The sequence below is a fragment of the Phragmites australis genome, chromosome 5 (genome assembly GCF_958298935.1).
Source record: "Phragmites australis chromosome 5, lpPhrAust1.1, whole genome shotgun sequence".
Taxonomy (NCBI): domain Eukaryota; kingdom Viridiplantae; phylum Streptophyta; class Magnoliopsida; order Poales; family Poaceae; genus Phragmites; species Phragmites australis.
Genome location: NC_084925.1, coordinates 30,408,623 through 30,435,645, shown reverse-complemented (window position 1 = coordinate 30,435,645; position 27,023 = coordinate 30,408,623). Strand labels below are relative to the sequence as shown.

The following is a 27,023-nucleotide window of genomic DNA, read 5'->3' as shown; positions in this document are numbered from 1 at the left end:
AGGGTTGAGATGGAGCTGGTTGGGTATTGTGATAGTGATATTGCCGGATATGTTGATGACAGGAAGAGCACCACCGGGTATCTTTCTACTTCAGCGGCCACCTGATCACTGGGGCAGCTACTGCGGCGTGTCAAGGCGTCTGGTTGGCACGCCTAATTACAGATTTTAGAAGACAAGCGGTGAAGAAGTTCAAACTGCTGATCGATAACAAGGCGGCCATCTCATTGAGCAAGAACCCAGTGCATCACGATAGAAGCAAGCACATTGACACAAGGTACCACTTCATTCGTGAATGCGTTGATGAGGAAAAGATTGGTGAAGCTTCCCCGCCCTTAAAATCTCCACCTCACATTTCAACTTTTTGTATAGTGTACTATGTTTGTACTGTGTTTGTTGAAACGTCTACGTCTGTATTGTGTTTTGCAAAAAAAAGACTACAATATTAATTTTCCCATTTTCAATTTTGGTCATATAAACTTACTTATACTTTTTGAAAGTAAATGCAACCAATTTTTTGCCCGATTTTACAGCTAAAACAGTATCATTGTGTAGGCACAGTCGTCAATTTATCATAATATTGATAATTTTCACAACAACAAAAAACACTTAATTCAAGATGAAATTAAATGCTGTTTAACAAGAGATAAAATGAAAATTACAGGTCATTAATAGTGCAACCATGCTTACACAATATAGCAGGAATTTTAATACACCTAAATAAAGCTTGAGAGTATGCCTCACGGTCACACCCTCCAAACTTTTCACACAGCACGCTTATTGAAGACTGCGAAACACATGCTCCAGATCATATCACAAACTAAACACCCAGAAGACTATACAAAACGACCACTTGGCAAACTGAAGGAAATGGTTCATGCGATGCAGCGACGATTGGTTGCCCAGCCAGGACCTGAAGAATACGATCAGTTAAAAATAAACATGTCAGGTGCCGCATAATCTTAGCAAAACGGTTCATGCCATCGCAGACAGCACAAATATACAATAACCTTTTTTTATTTTCAGCACTACCTAATAGTGAACTATAGGAAAAAAGCAAAAAACATCAAACCTTTTGGTGAGTTACTATGTTTCTTGATTGGAACTTGATCTAGGATCAACAGTTGTTCCATTTATATCTCTTCTAATCCATGTATGACTGTCACGGGCATTATCAAAAAGATCCCTAAGAGTACTGACATGATAAGGTTCACTTTCTACATCATTCCATTCTTCTCCCATTTCAAATACATCCCTCGGCTTCATCTTCATCACAATTGACCATCCTGGGTTTATATGGTCTTCGACATAGAACACTTGGTCAACTTGATTAGCAAATACAAAAGGTTCGTGCTCAATCTTATCACCAATGTGAATTTGATGTGAGAAATTCACAAGTGTACAACCATATTTATCTATTTCCACTCCCTTTCCTGGAGTGACATCAACCCATTCACATTTAAACAACACCACCGAAAACTTTCCATAATAGTCTAACTCAATTATATCAAGTATCCTTCCATAGTACATGACATCTCCAAAGATAGGGTTAGTATCACCTGCTGAAGCATAGCTTGATGTTTTTGCAGTCACAATAACTCCACTGTTTTGAGTAACCTTATCATAACGCTTAGCTCTAAATCTGTATCCATGAATATTAAAGGCTCTATGTCTTCTAGCTGCATCAATTGGACCCCGGGCCAACCATCTAATCTCTTCATCGATGCTATCGCTACCATTTTGTTGCTCCAACTGCATGATCTGTATCATCCAAAAATATAAATAAGCGGAATTCATTTTTTATACAAAAGCATCATACTTACGAGTTCTCTGAACCAATCAGGAAAAATTTTATTCTGTATTTGCTCAATCGTTTTTAGAGTTAGGCGATGGTTACGGTTTCTCCTTTTGAGATCAGCAGCATGCTCTCTACAGTGGAAATAAACATGATGTCAGTTAAAAAATATTATGTGATATGTTAATATGTACAACCAGCACTTACTTGAAATATGGAATGACAGCTTCACAGTTGTATAGCACATATCTATGGGCTTGCAATTTCTCTAAATCAGTTAAAGTGAAACTAGATGGTTTTCCCAATGGTTTTCCTATTGGAGGAAACAAATAGGATTCATGTCCATATAAATTCGGTTCAAGATTATTCCTATTCTCATCATTCCTTGATGCTTGATTATGCTTCGTGGAGAAACCTTCTAGATACCTGGAACAAAACACCATAACCTCATCTGCCAAAAATGAATTTGCCATTGAACCCTCCGGATGAGCTTTGTTGCGAACATACGACTTCAATTTACCCAGGTACCTGTAGCATATGGAAAAGGATCAATTTAGTAAGTTACATAATATATGACTTAATGCAAACATTGAAATTTTTAATAAGCAGAACCAGCACCTTTCAATAAAGTACATCCATCTATAGCAAACTGGTCCAGCAATCTTACATTCAGTTGCTAAATGGACTACTAAGTGAACCATAACCGTGAAAAACCCAGGAGGAAATATCATCTCCATTTTGCACAGTGTAATTCTAATTGATTGTTCCAAACGGTCAAGTTCATCAACATGAAGCACTTTTGAACATATTCCTTGAAAATAAGAAGATAACTCAAATAGTATTGCTGTGATATCATCTGGAAGAACACCCCTCAAAGCAATAGGCACGAGTTGTTGCATTAGGACATGGCAGTCATGTGTTTTGAGACCATGAATTTTTCCTTCCGCACAATTTACCGATTTTGATATATTTCCCGAATAGCCATCAGGAACTTTTATGTCTTTAAGGACTTTACAGAATAATTGTTTCTCACTTTTAGACATAGTAAATCTTGCAGGTGGCAAGTACAACTTGCTTGAAGCTCTTTGTTGCGGATGGAGATCCTCTCTGATGTTCATTTCTTTGAGATCTAGACGAGCTTGGAGATTATATTTTGACTTTCCATCTAAATCTAACAGTGTACCATAAATATTTTCACACACGTTCTTCTCTATATGCATCACATCGAGATTATATCGAAGAAGATTATTATCCCAATAAGTCAATGTGAAAAGACTACTTACTGCCTTATAAGTTTTTGACTTTTTAAAATCACCAAGAGCAATGATCTCATCCAAAATTGGACGCTTGTAATAGGTTATAGGTTCTGTTCTAGGCTCCGTGGTTCCATCAAAAGAATTTCTATCAAAACGAAATTTATGATCCGGAGGCAGAAATCGACGATGACCCATAAAACAAGATTTATACCCATGCTTGAGACGTTTGGTCCATGCATTTTCACCACAAGGTGGACATGCAAATTCTTCATGCACCATATGAGAAGCAAGCATTCCCAAGGCTGGTAAGTCATTTATGGTCATTAGCACAACTGCTCGCAAATTAAAAGTTTCATTTCTTGATGCATCATATGTGGAAATGCCATTCAGAAATAAATCTTTTAGGTCCTCCAAAAGTGGTTGGAGGAACACATGAATTCTATCTCCAGGACTTCTAGGCCTAGGAATTATTAATGACAACATAAGATAATGTTCTTTCATGCAAAACCATGGAGGTAGGTTATATATTACCAAAACAACTGGCCAACAACTGTATTTAGAGCTCAACATCCCATACGGATTAAACCCATCGGTAGCCAAGCCAAATCGAATATTACGAGAATCGGATGCGATGTGTGGGAAACTTTCATTGAAGCTCTTCCATACTGGGGAATCAGCTGGATGTCGTAGAGCACCATCCTTGATGCGCTCTTCATCATGCCATCGCAGGAGAGGTGCTGTTTCTCTACACATAAATAATCTTTTCAGCCTCTCTTTAACAGGAAAGTATCGTAATACTTTGCTAGGCGTTGCTTTCCTTCTTTGCTTCTTTGTTAATTTGGTTTCAGGTTCCTTATCTTTCCACCTAGAAGCCTTACAGGTTGAGCAAAAATCATCATCTATCTTGTGTTTCCAATATAGCTGACAGTTATTTGGGCATGCATGAATTTTTTCATAGCCAAGTCCAAATTTTGAGATAACTTTCTTTGCATCATAAAATTTTTTGGGCAATTCATTTCCATTTGGAATTGCCATATGAAGAATGTCAAGTAGATCACCAAATGATTTATCTGACCATTTGTTCATGGATTTTATATTAAACAAAAGCACAAGTAAAGTTAGCTGTGATAATTCACATCCTGGCCATAAAGGCTTCTCTGAATCTTTAATCAATTTATAAAATTCTTGTGCTTCTGCATTTGGCCCATCAATAGGTGGATTCGAAAAATCCGAGCCATCAATCATAGGTATGTCATCATACATATGTCCAAATGCATCATTAATCAATTGCTGCATGTTAGCATGCCTTTCTTCATTCTGAGACTGTGGTTGCTGATCAACAGTGTGCTGCACTGAAGGCTCACCGTGAAAATCCCATTCGTCATAATTCTCAAGTATCCCATTGCATACCAAATGATCATAGATTTCATCCCTCGATAGTAGAGTAGTATGCACACATATATGACATGGGCAATAAACCTTGGTATCTGCTGACTTATCTTTAAATGCAAACTCAAGAAATCCTTCTACACCGGCTTTGTACCGACTAGATTCTTTAGGATAACGCAAAAGAACCTTGATGACTTCTAAATCCATCATGAAACTATAAAAAAATATCATTAATTATGCTGAATGTCTTCAAGAACATGATTATCTCATAAGAACATGATTATGATTATCTGAATGTCTTCAAGTTACATTATCACAACTAATTTGCAAAAGACAATGCACATTAAAATATTCTAACCTGTGAATTCTAATAGGCCAATGAACAGTTTTCAAGTGCTAGTGAAGCTTAGTTGACAAAAATACACACTAAATTATCTGCTATAAAGTGTCAATAAAGATGGAAATATTGCAGACATACCACTTAACAATTTGATAAATTATTGGAACAGTATTAGGAGGTCTGCATTAGACGTAATTTTCAAGGGAGTCCAGAGACAATTACTTTTACTCCAATTGAGATAAATTATACAAATGCATCTAGAACAATCTAACAAAAATTTATGTTTCCTGCAAACTTAGTACGAAGCTGGCCGGAGATTATCGAACCTGGCAGGATTAGGATGGATTACGCCATACCTTTGTCTTCTCAAAACCTCCTTTTTCTTTGCTCAAACCACGGAGCTGGCCGGAGATTAATGCAGTGGGCAACAAGGGACTGTAGGTAGAGAAGGATTGATTAAGGAATAGGAAGATGAAATCAACAGGTAATGTAATGAACCAGCAATAAAACTCAGAGTAAAGAAGGGAGGAATCTAAATTCAGAGTAGACTTGAAATATTTAGTTCACCATGATAACTGAATCATTAGATTTTTCATTTGGGAAAAATGCATGTCTCACACTCTCACCTGCATTATTTCTGAAGAATCTCTACTGGAAAATATATATGGAAAAAAATATTCTAGTGCATATAAGGTTAATTTCTTAATTCACATCAATACTATTAGAACCTAGACCCTGGTTTAACATCAAATTCAGCCATTGTAATGGATTGTTGCATGTAACTGTAGAGAAAGGAAGCTAATGCATGTGATGACAATGTGCTTCAAGCCTATAGAGCTTCTATTGAAGCATACAATGTTATTATTTTCTTGTCTTTTGTAAAAAGAACATTTCTATCAAATAATAGATTGCACAAACTGATTGTTTGTTATGATTAGTCTGAATCTGCAATACTCGATCTACGTGTTGGTTTTCAACTGCCTGGATCTTGTGCAATAAAAAATGGACCTGTCTAGCTGTTGGACCTTATGTACATTTCATTGAGATACACTGATGCACAATAGCTGCTGATTTTCATTGAGATACACTGAATCATTAGTGACAGCTTGTCAAGTGACTTGTCATTATTATCATTAGTGACGGATCTATCTCGGGATTGTTAATAGTAACGTGTCCTTATAGGACCCGTCACTAATAGGACATTAGTGATGCGTAATGAGCAGTCGTCACTAATATCATGTCACCTTTGTTGGTTTCTTACGTAGTGTTAATTTAATGCCTACAATATATAAGGGACTGAAAAGTTTTCTAGTGGTGCATGCTTTATGAATCAAGCATCTCGGTTGGGCAAGCGACATTGAACCATTCATCTAAACCATTCAACAAATACCAGAGGGCCGACCTTCTCATGCATGCCCAAAAGATTACTGGCCATGTCCTTGCCGTAGTTGCACCTAGTTGCAACCAATTATATTCACCACAAGGGTTCAAGTTTCAACCCCTTCCCTTTGCTGAAAGAGTTGACATTTGAGAATGTGACGAAGGAGATGATTGCCTCATACCCAGATGGGCTTGCAAGGCATCAGGAATATAGGTGAGAGTGAAATCCAAGAAGAAAGGATCATATTTCATCATGTACACTAGAAAACAATCAGTATATTTCACTTTCTTCTATAATGACCTGGGCACTAGACCCCAAATAATTTCAAGATGTGTCGTGTATATCGTGCAACAATATCTTTCTAGCTAAGAATAACTAATAGCCGCCAAGATAGAGCTTAATTAATATCTAGTTATGGCTTGTTGATCTATTTGTTTCATATCTGTTCTACTGTTTCTTTACAACCATTGCAATTGTCCACCATCTTGTATATATACTATTATATTCATGAATAGAACTAATCTGTTAATATAAGGTAGTTAATTCTATCGAGTCTACTTGATGATCCTTGTGGATATGATAACCTTAGAATACTTCAGGTGCAAGGCTACAGATGACCCATGTGCTTGTGGTAGTAATATTGTGCGCGCAATTAGCGTCAACAAGCTTTTCAGGCATTAATATTGTGTGCTTCTCAAAGCTCTCCGTTCAGTGGCAGTGGCATTATTAGCTAGTTCATCAGTATAGAAAACCTCTAGAACATACTCCTTTTTCTCTTGGTTGAGAGCAATTCTCATATTACAATATCAATCAATAAAGTTTGTTTTAGAAAGTTTGTTTTAGAAAGTTTGACATCCTAATGGCAAAATCCCTCAGCAGCACGATGGCCGGGCAACACACAGAGAACGGCGACACGATGGTTGGGCATCACACAGAGAAAGAAAGGTCCACGAGCTCAGCCGGAGCACCTGCTATGATGCCTCAGCCGGGAGGGGATGACTAGTCACCACGGCAAATGGAGGGCACCGGGATGAGGGCCTCGGGCATCAGCGACGCGTGGATGAGGGAGACCGGAGGGGGCCACCGGGCCTTAGGTGTCGGCGGTGCGAGGAGGAGGGAGACCGGATGGGGGCACCGAGCCTCGAGCGTCGGCGGCACGCGAAGGAGGTGTTGGTGATATGCCCTAGAGGCGACCGAGTTTGCGGATTGGATCTACTAATGGGCTTTAATATTGATTAAAGGACCATTAGGGTTTAGAGTCATAATGGGCTTTAATGTTGATTAAAGGCCCATTAGCGTGCTCTATATAAGAATAGGCAGGGGCCAAGGCGCATTGAGTTTTTAGAAACCCTAGCCGCCTCCTATTCCCGAACTCCCTTCGAAACCCTAGCCGGGCGCGCGGTGCTAGCACACCGGCGCACGGCGATTCCATCCTTGTACGTGTGGATACCATGGAGGCGCTGCTACTATTGCGGTGCTGATCTGCTCGGGAGTACTCGGGACGTACCCGCGAGTACTCGGAAGGTGCTCGGGACGTGCTCGGGACGAGGTTGACGATCGACTACTTGACGCGCACGACGTTGGATTGGTCTGCTCCAACTCTTCTTCCGCTGCACTGCTCGTCAAGTGGTAACGATTCATGATCCCCTACTCGCATGGCTTCCTGGTTGAATGCGGTAGAGAAAATTTATTTTGTGCTAGCGTAGCCTACCCGCAACCCTTCAGTGGTATCAGAGCCATCCTGCGTAGTTTTCGATCTGGATCAGTCACATGTAGAAGATATGTGATAGAAATAGATTAGATCTATTGTTTTTGATCAGTTCATATGATGGATTGATCAATGCACGGTTGGTTAGGTGAATTAGAGATCGGATGAGATGCCAGTCGATGAAACCACATAGCCAAAAAGATTAGCTCGATCTCCCACCTGTTTTTGCGTGCGACTTGCCCCTACCGGCTGGAATCACCATCGGGGCTAACTGCGTGCATCGCGACATGGTCGGGAGAACAGCAGATCGAGGTCGTGTGTGCTGTCATCGTTTCTGGAAAAACCTCACGCGATGATCAATGGGATTGATCTAATGGAAATTGAGGCATTATGAATGACTCGGAATTGGCTCGATACGATCGATCCGATGAGATTTTCATAGCGATTTCATAGATGCGATCTATGTATTTCCGAGAGGTTTTCAGGGTGCTGCCTTGAAACCCGCGGGGGGCGGCTCCCCCCTCGACCCCCCGCCCGCTGACCGGCCAGCGGGACCGCCGTCGCGTACACGCATAGATTGTTGTAATAACATGATCCCATCACGACATTAGAATTCGATTCTACGCTTAACTCGTTTTTGCAGAGAATGTTGTGACTGGTATGGCCTTGTGATATGTGATGCATGTGTGTAATTTTTCATGGCCTGCGAGTCATGGTTAATTGCAGCCCAAGGCTGTCATGTTATTGTATAACGGCCTGCGTGTCGACTTGTGATGCTTCTTCTCATGTAATTTATCTAGTGCTATTAGGTGTAATAGACTAGAACAAGATCATGGAGATTTGAAGCATGATGACCCGGAGGACAGGAACCGTGGCGATGAAGATCACCATGTGAAGGGGCCATACTATGTCACAGTTAATATGATTGCCTGTGATGTTTTTATGTTCCTGTCATACTATTCTTTCATGTTTTATATGTGGTGGATATGATTTTCATGATTGAGTAGTTTCCCTCAGAAAAATCAAGAGTAATTGATGCCCTTCCAATAGCTGCACCTACAAAGGTTTTGATCATTGTGTGGTAGGTCTGCCAAAGCAGGGTGCCATCATTTATCTTAACCAGTTAGAGTGGATGTCGGACATCCACACGCATAGTATTGGTTTACTTGATAAAGCTATCAAAACGGTTTTGGGCTTTGGGGCATGGTGTTGGGCGCCGGGGCATTCGATGCCACCCAACAAACAAGAGTCACATATGGATGTGATTAGCAAGGCGTTGCTTACCTATGTCACTAAGTTTCTAGCAGTGATGCCAAAGCTCACTAGAACTTAGTTGAATATGGAGCTTGATCCTCTATATGTTGTTAGAGGGAAAACACATATAGTGGAGTATCTTTTGTTAAATTATTTAATAGAAGATTCACATAGGCATAGTGCTGAACCTGCATTTTCTGTTGTAGATCATGGCACCGGCCGCTAGTAACACTTCCAGTTTTAATTTGCGATCGATTCTTGAAAAAGAGAAGCTTTCTGGAACAAACTTTATTGATTGGTATAGAAATCTGAGAATTGTTCTCAAACAAGAGAAAAAGGAATATGTTCTAGAGGTCCCCTATCCTGATGAACCAGCTGATAATGCTCCTGCCGCGGATCGGAGGGCTTATGAGAAGCACACAAACGATTCACTGGATGTTAGCTGCCTCATGCTTGCCTGTATGTCCTCTGAGCTTCAGAAGCAATATGAGAACAGGGATGCCCAATATATGATTGTGGGACTCCGAGGCATGTTTGAGAACCAAGCTCGGGCCGAGAGGTACAACACCTCAAAGTCCTTGTTTGCGTGCAGGTTAACAGAAGGCAGTCCAGTCAGTCCTCATGTGATCAAAATGATTGGTTACATTGAAAGCCTGGAAAAACTTGGTTTTCCCCTTAGCCCTGAGTTGGCTACGGATGTAATTCTCCAGTCGCTCCCTGCGAGCTTCGAGCCGTTCATTTTGAACTTTCATATGAACAGCATGGAGAAAAGCATGGCTGAATTGCATGGGATGCTAAAAACTGCTGAGGAAAGCATTAAGAAGAGCTCTAGTCATGTGATGATGGTTCAAAAGGATAGCAAGAAGAGAAAGCGCAAGGACAAGGCTAAAACTTCGGATGAGATCTCGAGTTCTAAGCCTAAACCTGTTGGAAAGCCCAAGGCTAGCCCTGCCGCTTCTGACACTTGCCACCACTGCCATAAGACTGGTCATTGGCGGAGGAACTGCAAATTGTACTTGGAAGAACTCAAAAAGAAGAAGGGAAGTAAGACTTCCTCTTCAGGTATAAATGTTATTGAAATTAATCTTGCTACTCGTCCTGATGATTCATGGGTATTTGATACCGGATCAATGATTCATACTTGCAAATCGTTGCAGGGACTGAAAAGGACTAGGAAGTGTGCAAGAGGCGAATTGGATGCTCGCGTCGGTAATGGTGCAAAAGTTGCTGCGTTGGCCGTTGGCGTTTACTCCTTATCGCTACCCTCAGGATTAGTTTTGGAATTAAATAATTATTATTATATTCCTGCCTTGGGCAAAAACATTATCTCTTCTTCATGTTTGGAAGAAGATGGTTATGAATTCATAATAAAGAACAAGTGTTGTTCGATATTTTTGAATGGTATGCTCTATGGTAATTGTCCATTAGTAAATGGATTATATATATTGGATCTTGAGGATATAACTATCTATAACATTGATACAAAGAAGCCTCGGCTTAATGATTTGAATCCCACTTTTGTTTGGCATTGTCGATTAGGTCATATAAATGAGAAGCGTATGCAGAAGCTCCATAAAGATGGTCTTCTACATTCATTTGATTTCGAATCATTTGATACATGCGAGTCTTGTTTACTTGGCAAGATGACTAAGACGCCTTTCACTGGTCGAAGTGAGAGGACAAATGAATTATTGGCCCTAGTACATACAGATGTATGTGGACCGATGAGTTCTACAGCTAAAGGTGGTTTTCAGTATTTCATTACTTTCACCGATGACTTTAGTAGATATGGTTACATCTACCTAATGAGGCACAAGTCTGAATCCTTTGAAAAGTTCAAGGAGTTCCAGAATGAAGTACAAAATCATATAGGCAAGACAATTAAATTTCTACGATCAGATCGTGGAGGTGAATATTTGAGCCATGAATTTGGTGATCATCTAAGGCAATGTGGAATCGTTCCACAATTGACTCCACCGGGTACGCCACAATGGAATGGGGTGTCCGAGCGGAGGAACCGAACCTTGTTAGACATGGTCCGGTCGATGATGAGCCAATCTGATCTTCCATTGTCCTTCTGGGGATACGCTCTAGAAACTGCTGCTTTCACGTTAAACAGGGTTCCATCTAAGGCTGTAGAGAGGACACCATATGAGATATGGACCGGGAAGCGTCCCGGATTATCTTTCCTTAAGATATGGGGTTGTGAGGCTTATGTAAAATGTTTGTCGTCTGATAAGCTCACTCCCAAATCTGATAAATGCTTCTTTGTGGGGTATCCTAGGGAAACCAAAGGATATTATTTCTATAACCGGGAAGAAGGCAAAGTGTTTGTTGCCCGTAATGGTGTCTTTCTTGAGAAAGAGTTTCTCGCGAAGAGAGTTAGTGGGAGTACGGTGCAACTCGAAGAAATTCGGGAACCACTTGAAAGTGTTTCAACTCCTATTGAACCACAACTCGGTATGCAAGATGTTGCAGAACCTGTTGTCGAGACACCAGCCCCACGTCGGTCGGAAAGGTTCAGTCGTGCACCCGAGCGGTTTATGTTCCTAACCACGGGGCAGCGCGACATATTATTGTTGGACAATAATGAACCTAAGACTTACTCAGAAGCAATGGTGGGACCAGACTCCGAAAAATGGCTTGGAGCCATGAGATCCGAGTTAGAATCCATGCGAGAAAACCAAGTTTGGAACTTGGTCGATCCACCTGATGGTGTGAAAACTATCGAGTGTAAATGGGTTTTTAAGAAAAAGATAGACGTTGATGGAAATGTTCACATCTATAAGGCACGATTGGTGGCGAAAGGTTTCAGGCAAATTCAAGGTGTTGATTATGATGAAACGTTTTCGCCCGTCGCAATGCTAAAGTCTATTCGGATTCTCCTAGCAATTGCTGCATATTTCGACTATGAGATATGGCAAATGGATGTCAAAACGGCTTTCCTTAATGGAAACCTAAGTGAGGATGTGTACATGACACAGCCTGAAGGTTTTGTCAATCCGAAAAATGCTGGGAAGATTTGCAAGCTGCAAAAGTCCATCTATGGACTAAAGCAAGCTTCTCGGAGTTGGAATCTTCGTTTTGATGAAGTAATCAAAGGGTTTGGTTTCATTAAGAATGAAGAAGAGCCTTGTGTTTACAAAAGGACTAGTGGGAGCGCACTTGTATTTCTGGTCTTATATGTGGATGACATATTATTGATCGGAAATAATATTCCAATGCTCGATGCTGTCAAATCTTCATTGAAAAGGAGTTTTTCAATGAAAGATTTAGGAGAGGCAGCATACATATTGGGCATAAAGATCTATAGAGATAGGTCAAAAAGACTAATCGGATTAAGCCAGAGCACGTACATTGACAAGGTATTGAATCGGTTCAATATGCAAGATTCCAAGAAAGGTTTCTTGCCAATGTCACATGGCATCACTCTTAGCAAGAATCAATGTCCTAAGACATCTGATGAGCTCGAGAGGATGAGTGCGATCCCGTATGCTTCTGCTATCGGGTCCATCATGTATGCTATGTTTTGTACACGCCCAGATGTCTCCTATGCTCTAAGTGTTACGAGCAGATATCAATCGAACCCAGGTGAATGTCACTGGGCTATAGTAAAGAGTATCCTCAAGTACATGAGAAGAACTAAGGATATGTTCCTAGTCTATGGAGGTGAGGAGGAGCTCGTTGTAAATGGTTACACTGATGCTACCTTCCAAACCGATAAGGACGACTCGAGATCGCAGTCTGGTTTTGTGTTCTGCCTCAATGGAGGTGCGGTGAGTTGGAAGAGTTCCAAGCAAGAAACGGTTGCTGATTCCACAACGGAGGCCGAGTATATCGCAGCTTCGGAAGCTGCAAAAGAGGCTGTTTGGATCAGAAAATTTGTTTCTGAGTTGGGTGTGGTCCCTAGTGCGTCCAGTCCAATGGACCTCTATTGTGACAATAGTGGTGCCATTGCGCAAGCCAAGGAGCCTAGGTCGCACCAGAAGTCCAAGCACATACTTCGGCGCTATCACCTCATTCGAGAGATTATTGATAGAGGTGATGTAAAGATATGCAAGGTGCACACGGATTCAAATATTGCTGATCCGTTGACGAAGCCTCTCCCACAGCCCAAGCATGAGGCACACTTGAGCTCTATGGGTATTAGATACTTGCGGGATAGACTCTAGTGCATGTGAGAGAATGTGTTCTGTCTATGCTAATGTACTTTTGGATAATTGTTATCTGGTTCCATGAATAATTATCATTTACATTGATCAGCAAGTATGTGACTTGTTTGTGAAACTCTTTGTTTTTATGATGTTATTCTAAATAGTCCCTAATCTCATATCATTGTGTGGGACAATAATGATTTATAGATTAGCACATTTGACTGAATGATGATCATGTTTCACGGATCATAGATATGGAGATATCAAATCAGTAATGTGGACACATGTTAGAGAACATGATGTTGGATAGACCCACCCTAAGATACTGCTGGGATTGTTATTTTTAATGTGCCATCAGTTGTTATCTCAAATGGTGTACCTACAGAATCCTTTGACCTAAGATCATCATTGATTCCAGAATGTGTAGTAACACACTTAGGGGCTTCCAAACGCTATTCCGTAACTGGGTAGTTATAAAGGTTGCTTTCGGGTATGTTATGAAACATGTCGTGGGATGTGAGTGATCAAGAAGGAATTTACCCCTCCTAAATAACGGGAGAGATATCTCTGGGCCCCTCGAGGTAGTTGGATTGGAAAGTGCATGGCCATGCCAATGTGATTAAAGAGTTAATCATGATGAATCCACTACTTGATCGAGTGAATGGTCGAGCTATCACAAGGGTGGCACGAATCTCGCCTTGAGCTTGACTGGTATCGTGTGGTAAAGGGATTGGTGCATGAGTATATCAAGGTTCAGTCGATATGATCTTTGTGTGCATTCGGGAGTCAATATGTCCTGCTAGGTACCGCTATTGACTTGCAATTCGGAAAAGGGTTTCCGGATAGCGGCCGTTTACACATGAACCTAACGGGTCACACACTTAAGGGGATGGAATATAAAACTTGTACTGACTCTAGTGCAAGTGGGAGATTATTGGTGATATGCCCTAGAGGCGATCGAGTTTGCGGATTGGATCTGCTAATGGGCTTTAATATTGATTAAAGGACCATTAGGGTTTAGAGTCATAATGGGCTTTAATGTTGATTAAAGGCCCATTAGCGTGCTCTATATAAGAATAGGCAGGGGCCAAGGCGCATTGAGTTTTTAGAAACCCTAGCCGCCTCATATTCCCGAACTCCCTTCAAAACCCTAGCCGGGCGCGCGGTGCTAGCACACCGGCGCACGGCGATTCCATCCTTGTACGTGTGGATACCGTGGAGGCGCTGCTACTATTGCGGTGCTGATCTGCTCGGGAGTACTCGGGACGTACCCGCGAGTACTCGGAAGGTGCTCGGGACGAGGTTGACGATCGACTACTTGACGCGCACGACGTTGGATTGGTCTGCTCCAACTCTTCTTCCGCTGCACTGCTCGTCAAGTGGTAACGATTCATGATCCCCTATTCGCATGGCTTCCTGGTTGAATGCGGTAGAGAAAATTTATTTTGTGCTAGCGTAGCCTACCCGCAACCCTTCAGGAGGGAGACCAGTCGAGGGCACTGGACACCGTGTCCTTAGCGAAGAAGTCAACGACGATGTGGTGGCGCTCGAGGACGAGGAGGCCGGGCTCGGGCTCATGGTGGCATGGATCCGCGTAGGGAGGAGGCTGGGCTCGAGGATGAGGAGGAGGCTGGGCTCAGGCTCGTGGTGGTGTGGATCCGCGTCAGGAGGAGGCCGGGCTCGAGGATGAGGAGGAGGCCAGGCTCAAGCTCCTGGCGGTGTGGATCCGTGTCGGGAGGAGGCCCGGCTCGGGGATGAGGAGGAGACTGGGCTCATGGCGGCGTCGGAGAGGCGGCGCGTCGGCTTGGAGACGACGCGTTAGAGAGGCAGCCTGACGGTGCGAAGGAGAGGTAGTCAATGGGGTCTAGGGTTCGGGGGGATCGCGCGTGCTATATATAAAACTTCATTTCCACAAGTGGTTGATGTAACAAACTGCATGTGAAAATGTATTTTCACATGCGGTTTACTTTATAAACCTCCTGTGCAAATGCATTTACTTTTTATTTTTATTTTTATTATTTCCCTGGAAATATTCTTCTATTACAAATTCTATATGCGTATATTTTAAACAATCTCATAAATTATATCATATTGTTATATTCTATATTTTTGTTACATAAGACAATGCGTATACAATCGTTTTAAATATGTTTTTGACAGGTCTATTAGACATTATCATTTTTTGTCACTTTTGGGAATCAATAATCACATTGGAAATAAAGTTACATAACATGAATATCACATTGGAAAATAAGTTGCATATCATGAAAATCACATTAGAAACTAAGTTACATAACATGGCACTATTTGCCTTGAACTGTTTTTCCTACACCATCATGGCACATCTAGGGCATCATAGATCTATCAAGGGTTGCTTCTACAAGTTTAAACTTTTCTGGATCTCTGAAAGGCAGCACATCATCGAACTGATTGTATTCTTTCTCATCCTCCACATTCTCAACTACGACAATTCTTTATTTTCTGGCAACAACTTTGTGCTTATTTTCATTCGTGGGGTCGTTTATATAGAAAATCTGTGCGACGTGATTAGCGAGTACCCACATGTCATCTTTGTGGCCTACAATGCTGATTTTGATACTTGTGAACCCGTAGTTGTGCACTGCCACACCATTTGGGTGTTTGACCCATTTGCACCGAAAGACGGGGATCTGTAGATTTACTCCATAGTTGAGTTCTCAGATTTAATCTATGAACCCATAGTAGGTGATCTTTTCCCCTGTTGTGTCATTGGCTTCTATCTGAACACCGATGTTTTGTGCCATGCTCTTCTTGTTCTTTGCTTTGGTATAAAACGTGTACCCATTAATGTCATATGCTTGCCATAACGTAACTAAACTTGATGGACCACAAGCCAATATTTTCACATTTTTTTATCTATAGATTCACCATCTAGAAGGTTTTGGTTCTTAAACCATGTGGTGAAGCGACGCTTGTGCTCTTTCAAGATCCAATCATCTGAGCGGCCTTGATTTTCTGTTTGGATCTCATTCAGGTGTTGCTCGACGTATAGCTCTACTATCTTGAGCAACTGCAAGATGGTGAAATGTTCTTCTTTCACTGCTTTGTAATTATTATTGATGAATTGTTTTCTTTCCTTTGGTCCCTCTCCTAGACAACCTCCTCTCATGTCGAGATACAGGTACACCAATCGGTTTCGCATCTTTTATGTAATCGATGCAATACTCAACGACTTTCTCGGTATTGTAGCCCTCGATCATGGAACCCTCTAGGTGAGCACGATTTTGTACATAGCCCTTGAGAATGCCCATATACCGCTCAAACGCATACATCTGATATAAGAATATAGGGCCCAATGCAATTACCTCATTCACGATGTGAACCAAGAGGTGTACCATGACATCAAAAAAGGATGAAGGGAAGCACATCTCAAGTTGGCATAGAGTTTCTACCAAGTAACTATGTAGAACACCCAATTCTTCAACATCGATCACCTTCTGTGCAATTGTATTGAAGAAGTGACACAACCGTGTGATGACCACCTTTATGTATTCTGGCTTGATACCCCTGATTGCAATAGGGAACATCTGCGTCATCATCACATGACAATCGTGAGACTTCATGCCGATTAGCTTCAAATATTTCATCAAGACTAGTTTTATGATGTTGGATGAGTAACCAGTCGGGACTCTCATGCCACATAAGCACTTGCACATTGCCTTTTTCTCCTCAGGTGTCAGAGAGTAGCTAGCCAGTGGAAGGTAATGTTTCCCATTTGGTCTATCTTCAGGGTGTAGCTCTGGCTTGATTTTGAAATGTATCAAGTCCTTACATGACTTGATTCCATCATTTGTCTTGCCCAGTATGTCCAACAAGAGGCCAATAATGCTATCACACACATTCTTCTCAACATGCATGGCATCGATGCTGTGGCGAACGTCCAAGTCCTTCCAGTAGGGCAAATACTTAAAGAAAATTGGCATCTTCTTCCACAGCATGCTGGTCGGCGTCTCACTTTTCTTCCTCTTTTTACCCTTTGGCGGCTTCCCAAAAACAACCTTGATGCTCTTGACCATTTCAAACATTGGTGCCCCGCTGCGAGGTCTTGAAGCAGTACCTTGCTCAATCGTATTGTCAAAATATTTCTTTATCTTGCGGTATTTGTGAGTTTTGAGTAAGAACCATCGATGTTATGTGTAGACTAACTTCTGTGACTACAGAAGGTACACAGACACGGTTTTATCCAAGCATCCTTGCTTCCCTTTAACCAGTCCCGATAGGGAAAAAAGGGCGGGATAATCACTAATGGTAACGAAAATCATGGATTTCAGCATAAGTATTGTTGTCGGAACTCATCCACACCCGAACCCCATCGTTCCATAGTTTTGCCATATCTTCCATCAATGGTTCCAGAAACACATCTATATCGTTGTCAGGTTATTTCGATCCTTGGATAAGAATGGACAGCATAAGGTACTTTCGCTTCATACATAGCTATGGAGGAAGGTTGTAGATGGCCAGGACCACTGGCCAAGTGCTTTGTGAGGTGCTCATGTCAACGAAAGGATCCATTCCATCAGTACTCAACGCGAACCTTATATTTCTTGGTTCTTTAGTGAAATCTGGATGCATGACATCGAACTTTCTCCATTGGCTAGCATCAGCGGGGTGTCGAACCTTAGTTCCATCCTTCTTGCACTTACCGAAATACCAGCGCATCAGTTCAGAGTCTCTAGGGTTCAAGTACAAACGTTGCAAGCGGGAGATCATTGGCAGGTACCACATCACCATGGCAAGACTTCTTCTCTTCTTCTCCACGTTGGAAGAAGTGTCTTCTTCGACACGACCAGCAGTACTCTTCTTCTTCTTCGCATTGGAGGGAGCATCTTCATCCTCACAATCATCATTTCTCTTGTACCGACTCGCATTGCACGCTAGGCATCTATCCAAGACTTTGTACTCTTTACGGTAGAGGATACAGTGGTTCAGAAACGCGTGTATCTTTTGCACATCCAATGACAACGGGCAGATAAGCTTCTTCGCCTGATAAGTGGTGGTGAGCTAGGAGTTAGGCTTCGGAAACATGTTTGCAAAGAGACTTAACAAATCCAAAAAAACTCATGTCGGACCATCCATTGCTAGCCTTCAACCTTAGAAGTTCAAGCACCGAATGCAACATCGTATACTTGTTATCACAACCCTTCAATTCCTCATACAAAAGTTCCTTCGATGTCTTCTGTAACGCCTCAAAATTATGTAAACCTCTCATGTCCCTTAAAACGTACAGTTCTGTGTGGCGCAACATGTCCTCCAGATCAAAATCAGCATCATCATCCATCATAACATCAGTGTCGCCTTCGACTCCCTCATCATCACCATCCACTTGATTGGCAGCGACGTCGTCGTTTGATTCGCATATACATTGTTCGCCGTGTTTGGACCAACATGTGTAATCCTGAACAAAACCTCTTAAGATCAAGTGTGATTTGATTATGCTTAATTTGTCCCACAATTTCTAGTTCTTGCAGTCAGAGCATGGACAGTGTATTTCTTTTGTCTTCTTAGTCAAAGTCTCCTTCTCAGTAGTTTCAATAGAAGTAGAGAGTCCTTTGATGTATATTTGTCCATGTCTTGGCGCATTGTATATCCATGCTCTATCCATCTTTAACTTCAACCACAAAATTAGATCTATAAATTAATTAATAAGAAAATCATAATAAAAAAGATTTTTTTGAAAAATGGGAAAAATTGAGCTTGTTATGATTATAATATGTCTACATAATTGAATCTACGTTGGCGCAAATATATGGCTCAAAACAATATGGATTCATTAATATCTCTCCCTCTATATCTGGATCTAGATATATCAAAAAATCCTCATTCATGATAAAATCTCCTAGAGACTAAAAACATCAAATTTTAACTACATTTTTCAAATATAATGCTAGAATCATGTGAATCTACATAATTGAATCAACATTGGCTACAAATTTTAGCTAATTCGAGGATCTAAATGACTAGAACCATAACCATCTTTAGATCACATCTAAACTCTAATTAAGCCTTAAATCTAAATCTAAACTTCAAAAAGATGCTAGCTAGGGAGGAGATACCATTTATCTTAGATGGCTCCTCCAAGAAATTCAAAAACAAAACATTCCCCCTCTGTTTTCAAAACTCGCGGCCGCCTTTGAGCTGTACTGTTCGGACACAGTAAGCTCTGCATGAATGTAGCTCCCCACTGGGAGAGACTATGAAAATTAACTTTCACAGGCGGTTTCTTATGTGAACCGTCTGTAGAAATGCTTCATTTTCTAAGGTGGTTATTTATATTAACTGCCTTTAGAAATGGAGCTATTTCCACAGGCAGCTAGAAACCACACGGACCTCAACCTACTACTCAGGCGGTTTATAATATGAATCGCTTGTATAAATGAACCCTATGTGTCTCGAAAAATAGCTTTTGTAGTAGTGACAATAACTGACAGCCTTTGGTTATAATTAATCATAACACGTAGACCATAAAAATTACACACATATATCACATAAAAAAAAGTCATACTATTCACATCATTTCATAAAAAATAGTTAAACGTAAAATATAATTCTAACACCATGAGGTGAATACGTTATACTTAAAAGGTCCACGCTTGGACAGCACGGCAGCTCCGCTTGACGAGATTTTAGATCATTTTGCCGCGCCCCCCTGCTGAAGTGTTGCTGATTGATGCTGCTACACTGTAGCGTGTACACAGAAATGCAAATTTCCTGTTCGTCGCCTCGAACTTGGGATCGTGCGCGGGCAAAACTAATCTGACTATTTTCAGCTTTGAAACAGAAACATTTGATGTGAAAGGCGTCAAAAAAGAAGAAACATTTGATGTGAATATATGTAGGTGTCCCAGTTCGAATAATATTATGTCACTGCTGCAGTTACGAGAACTTGTAGCCCAAATGTTTTATCGGTTTTAATATGAAAATCGGGTGGGGGAAAATCCGCCTCCTGTTTCTAAAAAAAAGATACTGCAGTTACGAGAACTTGTAGCCGGAATGTTTTATCCGATTTAATATGAAAATCGGGTGGAGATATTCCCTGTTTCTCAAAAAGAAAGGTACTGCAGTACGAATAACACTTTTTGGTAGAACGAAATGATAGAGTGTACTACGATTACGAGACTGACGCAACCAAACCCAGCGCATGCATTTCATGAACAAGTCTCTTTACATGTTTGCATGCAACACATGCTACGGCATGAAGCCATGAACGATCATGAAATGTTTCCCAGTTCCACACTGATCTTACAATATAATTTTGAGAGAATTCCTTATTTGTTATTAGAAGAAAAGGTGATTTTTTATTTGTCACTCCACGAAATAAACTTCTTTATTTGACATTGTTTTTAATTTTCATTCCTTCTTCATCAATATCACCCATTTTATCTATAAAAAAGATGTATTTGCTCTTGGGGAGGACAGTAGCCTTGGGCGGAGTCACCGACATCTAATCAAAGTTTAGAGCTCTTTAGAGATCGAATCATAGAATGTGATGTACTAGAGAGCTATAGAAAATTTCTTTATGCTTCCATAGAGTTTTTGAACGTTAAATTTGGACGAATTAATCAGGAGATATGAATTTCTGAAGTCGTGTTGTTTGCCGACCATTAGGAAGCTGTATGGTTACATTGGTGACTATGATTAGGCATAGCAAATGCTAGAATTAGTTTTTTGGCGAATATCAAAGTTGTAAAAAAATTTGTGTAGATAAATTTAATGTGTGTATTTGTTGTGTTTCCTGTTGTAGAAAAATAGATATAAAAATAACAAGATGACTTGACTACAATGGATACTTCCTTTTCATAGGCAAATGTGTCTTTTTTATGGATAAAATAGATAACAGTGACGAGGAAAGAATGAAAATTAGAAACATTATTAAATAAGAAAATGCATTTCGCAAAGTGGTAAATAGAGAATCACCATATCTTCTAATAACAAATAAAAAATTCTCTATATAATTTACACCGGTTTTAGATACAGCACGAGGAAATGGACTAATTAATGGGTACATTGCTTGAAAAGTCTTGAGAAGCAACACACAAACGAAGGCATGCATAAATGCATTACCAAACCGATACACCATCTGACATGCATAACGATACAAGAAGCCAGCAGCAATACAGAAGCACGAGTGGCAAGAGCAATATATAGTACTGTACCATTCTGTGACGTCTATTGCCAGACTGCAACTCTAACTTGTCGTGGTCTTAATTCGTTTGTTTTGGCAATTGTGGACACTGCTGAGAAGATCACCATTCCTTCTACAACGGGTATGAAAATTATCAGAAAACTGGTGCCAATTACAGGCAGAATTCCAAGCATCAAGTAGTGAGTGATTTTACCTTGTGTTGGGAGCTCTTGGTCGTTTCACCTTCTAACTTCACTCTGAATTTCAGTCTCCTCATCAAATTTTTGAACACCATCATCTCTGGTGCCATTGATGATGAGGTCGATCGGGTTGCAATGCTCGGCAACCTCTTTTTTCACCGCTTCGACAGTCTTCTTGATGTGGGAGCTACCAGAGCACCACTTTTGGTTGTAATAGAGGACTACATCCATGAGGCTTCGGAGATTGCCGATACCTGATGGAACAGCACTCCCTCGACTTGGTGGGCCTGAGCAGACTTTTAGTTCAAGATATTTCAGCTTCCTCATAGCTCCTGTTCTGAAATTGAGCCATGGCACTGGGCAATCGACGGAGAATTTGAGAAGCTCACTGAATCCCTCACTTTCAACCACTATCCCTTCACTGGGGGCGAACTCCAAGCCTAGTACAAGGCACCGCAAACTGTGCAAGTCCCCGAGGATTTTCAGATCATGTGGCACCATTTTACACACCGTGATTTGCAAGAAAGCAAGATGCTTGAGTCTTTTGATCCATTGGGGAACACTGACAAATCTCCCTCCTGTTACCTTAAATTTCTCAAGTCTTGTATTAGGAGGCTTAGATAGAGAACTCAGGAACTCCATGGAACAACCGAGTCCACAATAAATGGTCAGAGACTCAAGCAACCTCCATTTTTTTAAGGATGAAAGTAAAGCATCAGAGTAGGATCCTTCAGTGCACTGGTGAAAGGACCATGTTATTGCAAGCACCATCAGCTGGCTTAGATCGCCGAGAGCATGTACGAAGCTTGAAGAGCATTCACTTAAATCAACAGTTGCTAGTGTTACTAGTCTGTAAACATGCCGGACACCCTCAGGTATCTTTGTTGCTGTTTCATCGGAATTAGCAATTCCATCACCACCAATGCGAAGATCTTGTAAACAGCGTAGCCCCGCGATTTGCTCTGGGAGCTGTCTTATCTGTGTGTTTCTTAGGTCCATCTTCAACAAATCTTCTAGCTCGCACACTTCTGATGGGAGCTCACTTATTTGCGTGTGACTTATGTCCAATGTCTTTAGACAGCATAGCTCCTTGATCTCTGATGGGAGCTTGCGGACCCGGGTGTTTTTGACGCTCAGATACTTGAGCAGATACTGTTTGCTGGTGCATATCATTAGCAGGTCCTCATCCTTCAAATTCTTCCAACCTTCTAGATCCAACACCACCAAATAGATAAATTTGTCAAGAGGAATTTGGTCCACTTCACCAGACACGGCTAGCGAACGAGTTTGAGACAAATCCATTGTTCGCAGTAGCCTCGGGAGCTCTGGATCGGGGTGGTGGAGGGCTAGCCGCCGTGGTACTGCACGCTTGTTGTCACCAGTAGCGCCAGCTCCTGCTTTCGCTGAGGCGAGCGTGGTGCTGGTGAAAGCAAAACCCATCTCCGCTGATATGGAGGCAAGGAACTGCAGCATGTAACAATTGACTTGCCATGGGCAGGCCTCTATTTCAGGATGGCATTTGCAGTTTTCCACCCGGATGATGACATTCCTGTCGGCAAGCTCAGAGAAACACCGACAAGCCAAATCATATGCGTCGCAATGAATACCATATTCACTGTTCAGCCCTTCAATTGTCCATTTCCAGATGAGCTGCTCTTTGGCGATCCTGTACCCCTGGGGGAACATGCTCATGTACAGAAACATCAACCTCAACTGATAAGGAAGTTCATAGTAAGTTGGGGCCAACCCTTGTTCGAACTGTTTCAGTGTCTGGGGCACTTGTTCCACGCTGTAAAATGTATATCCCTTCTGCTGCCGCTCTTTTAACCAGCCGGCCATACCAGTTATGAACAATGGTATACCGCCACATCTCCTCAGGATTTCTTCACAAACATTCCTGAAAGGTTTGCCTTTCGGGGAACCATCCACTGAACCAAAAGCTTCTATAAGTAGAAGCCTTTCTGAATCCCGCTTATTCAGGGGCTTCATCTCATGCACAAGCCCTTCATGGTGATCAGATTCAGAGCAACACGACCGGGCTACACTTCGAACGCGTGTTGTAATCAAAATTTGGCTTCCACATTTATTCTTAGGGAATGCACCCTTGATTTTTTCCCAGTCTGATGCTTCCCATATATCTTCGATTAATATGAAGTACCTGCAGGCATGGCGTAAACATTGCGAATTAACTCCCAATTATATTGTTCGATGTAAAGAATGAACTGAACTCAGTCGGTTGTTACAATATCAGTACCTCTTATCTTGTAGGCGTTCCCTGATATTGCGAGCCAGAAGCTCCAGTTCAGCCTCCAACGTCGTCGTGGCATGTGAGCGCTCAGATGACAGTACCTCCAGTTCTCTCGGTTTTACGATATCTGACAGGATTCGCTTGAGAAGAAGCCTGTTTCTATCATGCCCCTGGGACACATGGGCCATAGCACAGCACAGAAAATTATGGGGCCCTCTTGTTTGGGGCTGGAGCCGGCGGTGGAGCTCCATGGCAAAAGTCGTCTTGCCCACCCCGGTGGGGCCAACGATGGAGATGACTGTCGTTCTCTTGTCGGCCGCCGTGAGCCTGAGCCACCTGAGCAGCTTCTTTGCCGGGCCGTCGATGCCAACGAGATGTAGGCCGCCTTCCTCCGCCACGTCGTGGGGCAGCAGCGAAAGGCCTGAGCCAGAGAGCACAGGATCATTCATTTTGTACCTGTAACTGCAGGGGTGCTCGGTCGCACAGTATAGGTTTGCCGCGCTGGATAAGAATCCCCCGTGCAATGTGCTGTCATGATCACGGCGCCGGCAGAACCACGGTGCGGCGCTTCGCGGCAGCGCGTGATGCAGCGGATGAGCTTCGTATTGATCGAGCATGCTCTCGATATCCATGGCCTTCTCCTTCAAGTAGTTCAGCCAAACCACCAAGCGGTAGATGACATGATACTCCTGCGATGCAGGCTGCGGGCTCAATGTCAGTAATGCGAGCTCCATCGCAATGAATTCCAAGGAATACCGCATGCGGTAGCTGGTGACGCGGAGAGGGCCAACAGCCTCCAGCACTGAAGATATCCTCCTACGAAGGGGCTCTACCACTGCAACTACTTCCTCCTTCTCCTCAGCTGCAGGCTCCCCACCCTTCGGCTGCTCCTCCGAAGCTGCAGGCGCCATCTCACTCTCCTCCTGAGAAGCTGTAGGTAGAGCAAGCGGCAGAATCAGTAGTTAATTTTCCAAGGGACTGCAATTCTTCAATTCTCCAAAGTACATGGAGCAGAAATAATATTTACCTGATCCGCCGCTGAATAGGAGTGGGTATATAAATTAAGACTTCGATTTCGTCATCTCGGTTAGAATATATGGGCTCAGGTTATTATATTTGTATAATTTTAAATAAATCTTAAAGGTTCAGTCATGCATGGGAAGTATGTATTTTTAGTCTCATCTTCCTAGCGGATGTGGATGGAGACTAATTTAAAAAAGTTTTTCTCTTTCACCCACTTAGCATGTGTAGATAAGAGGATTAGAAGAACATGTGCGCTCACTCGTTCGTCTCGCTGTGGCCGTGGCTGTAGCACAAACGTGGTTGTGGTCATGGCCGAGGCGGGGGCGAAGGGCGTGGGCAAGCGGCACCTGCGTGAATGGTCCGCCGAAATTGAGTTCAGATCCTTGTGCAGATGCAGCCTCCTTTTGTAGTTTTATTCTTTTTGCTGCGAGTACAAATAGATAAATATATGAAAATCGTGTCGGTCAAGACTCCAATCGTGGCGGTGTAACCGACTCCGGTCGTGGCGCATCTCAACCGCGCGACTCTCAAAGGATAATAAGAAAGACACGATACACAATTAGGGTTTTGCCAATTCTTCTCTGTTGCGCCATCGCACATAGTCTATTCCATCCCGCTGCGCCGACGTGCACCGACGAACGGAAGAGTAGGTCTTTGAAACCTGTCGCTCTTAAGATCCCGCACCGGAAAAGGCGAATAAGGTTTTTGGGAAGCGCTCATCGCGACTGCTCACAATCTGCTTCCTCTATATCATCGCGATCCACGTCGACTACTTCATCTTCGTCATCGCCTACTGTATCAACAGCACAGTGGACTCCACATCGACTGCTTCATCTTCGTCATCGTCTACTGCTTTGACATCACGAGGGACTGTGCATCACATATTGCCATCGAGTACATAAACTGCAATCTAGTCGAACTCTACTCGAGTGGTAGTCGTTACTAGTCGAGACTGGTTAGAGCTGGTTGAGATCCTGCTCGAGTATCTAGTCGAGTGTAGGTTGGGGCTGGTCGAATCCTAGTCGAGACTATTGAATTTAGTCGAGGCTCGTCGGAGCTAGTCGCAACATAGTCGATATTGATTATCTACATCTATTCTTGGTCCTGTTATATTTCGGAATTGAATTAAGTTAAATCTAAAAGTCTTATGATTTTCAACAATCCAAAAACCTTATTGTAGGAACTTTGATTTAACGATGTTTTGCTGATGCACTAAGGTCGGACAAGTTTACCGATGTACACTTTAAAAGATGGCAGGTCAAAGCCACTCTGTGGCTTACGGCTATGAACTGCTACTGGGTTGCATCTAGCATGCCTAAAGGAACTCTTTCCTCTGATGGAGAGAAGAAGTTCGAGGAAGTCAATACACTCTTTTGTAGGATGTGTTCTTAGTGCTCTTACCGATCATCTTTGTGATGTGTATATGCACATAAAGGACGCAAAAGAGTTATGGGACGCACTTAATACAAAATTTGATGCGTCAGATGCAGCTAGTGAACTGTATATCATGGAGCAATATCATGACTACAAGATGATCGATAATCGATCAGTAGTCGAGTAGGCTCATGAGATTCGGTGCATTGTAAAAGATCTCGAGCTCCTAAAGTGTACCTTACTCGATAAGTTTGTGGCTGGGGGCATCATTACCAAATTACCTCCCTCGTGGAGGAATTTTTTCACTGCTCTAAAACACAAAAGACAAAAGATTTCTGTTGAGAGTTTGATCGCATCTCTTGATGTTGAGGAGAAAGCTCGAGCTAAGGATGTGCATAACAACGATGCGATGGATAGTCTAGTGCAAATGTGGTGCAACAGTCCTCTAATAGCAAGAACAAAGAGAAAAATAACAAGACCAAACAAACTACCAACTTTAAGAAGAAGATGATGAACAAAGATGATAAAACTTGCTTCATGTGCAACGAGGTTGGCCATTGGGCCAAAGATTGCCGAGACTGCAAAGGAAGAAAGGTTAATCAAGGGAAGAACACCACGTCTGTCAACGTGACCATTGGCAACACTAGAGATGAAACTAGTGGGTATGGTAATTTACCTATTGTTCTTTCAGTAAATCAGTTTATCAGTTGGTGGATTGATACTAAGGCTAATGTGCACGTGTG

The 27,023-nt window shown here is 42.0% G+C and overlaps 1 protein-coding gene and 1 pseudogene across 4 annotated transcripts; both read right to left on the bottom strand.

Moving 5' to 3' along the window:
• Positions 1-593: 593 nt before the first annotated feature.
• LOC133919191 (uncharacterized) lies at positions 594-5,344 on the bottom strand. Of its 4 annotated transcripts, XM_062363502.1 has the most exons (5): positions 2,411-5,042; positions 2,000-2,320; positions 1,821-1,926; positions 1,070-1,758; positions 594-910 (listed from the first exon to the last, which is right to left on the bottom strand). In XM_062363502.1, the coding sequence occupies exons 1-4, from the start codon at positions 4,666-4,668 to the stop codon at positions 1,084-1,086; spliced, it is 3,360 nt and encodes a 1,119-aa protein (XP_062219486.1). In that variant the 5' UTR covers positions 4,669-5,042; the 3' UTR covers positions 594-910; positions 1,070-1,083. The 4 variants fall into 4 exon arrangements, 3 of the variants coding, with proteins under 3 accessions (XP_062219486.1, XP_062219484.1, XP_062219485.1); XM_062363500.1 differs by lacking the exon at positions 594-910 and adding an exon at positions 5,104-5,344 and having other exon boundaries at positions 1,345-1,926; positions 2,411-4,651; XM_062363501.1 differs by lacking the exon at positions 594-910 and adding an exon at positions 5,134-5,344 and having other exon boundaries at positions 1,345-1,926; positions 2,411-4,651.
• Positions 5,345-21,729: 16,385 nt separating this feature from the next.
• On the bottom strand, positions 21,730-24,794 carry LOC133917953 (disease resistance protein Pikm1-TS-like; annotated as a pseudogene).
• Between the last annotated feature and the right edge of the window lie 2,229 nt (positions 24,795-27,023).

Coding starts and splice junctions, on each gene's coding strand:
- LOC133919191 (XM_062363502.1), bottom strand. CDS start 4,668: ATGATATTTTTTTATAGTTTCATGATGGATTTAGAAGTCATCAAGGTT. Junction 1,927..1,999: donor GCTGTCATTCCATATTTCAA/GTAAGTGCTGGT, acceptor TTTCCACTGTAG/AGAGCATGCTGCTGATCTCA. Junction 1,759..1,820: donor CTGATTGGTTCAGAGAACTC/GTAAGTATGATG, acceptor TGGATGATACAG/ATCATGCAGTTGGAGCAACA.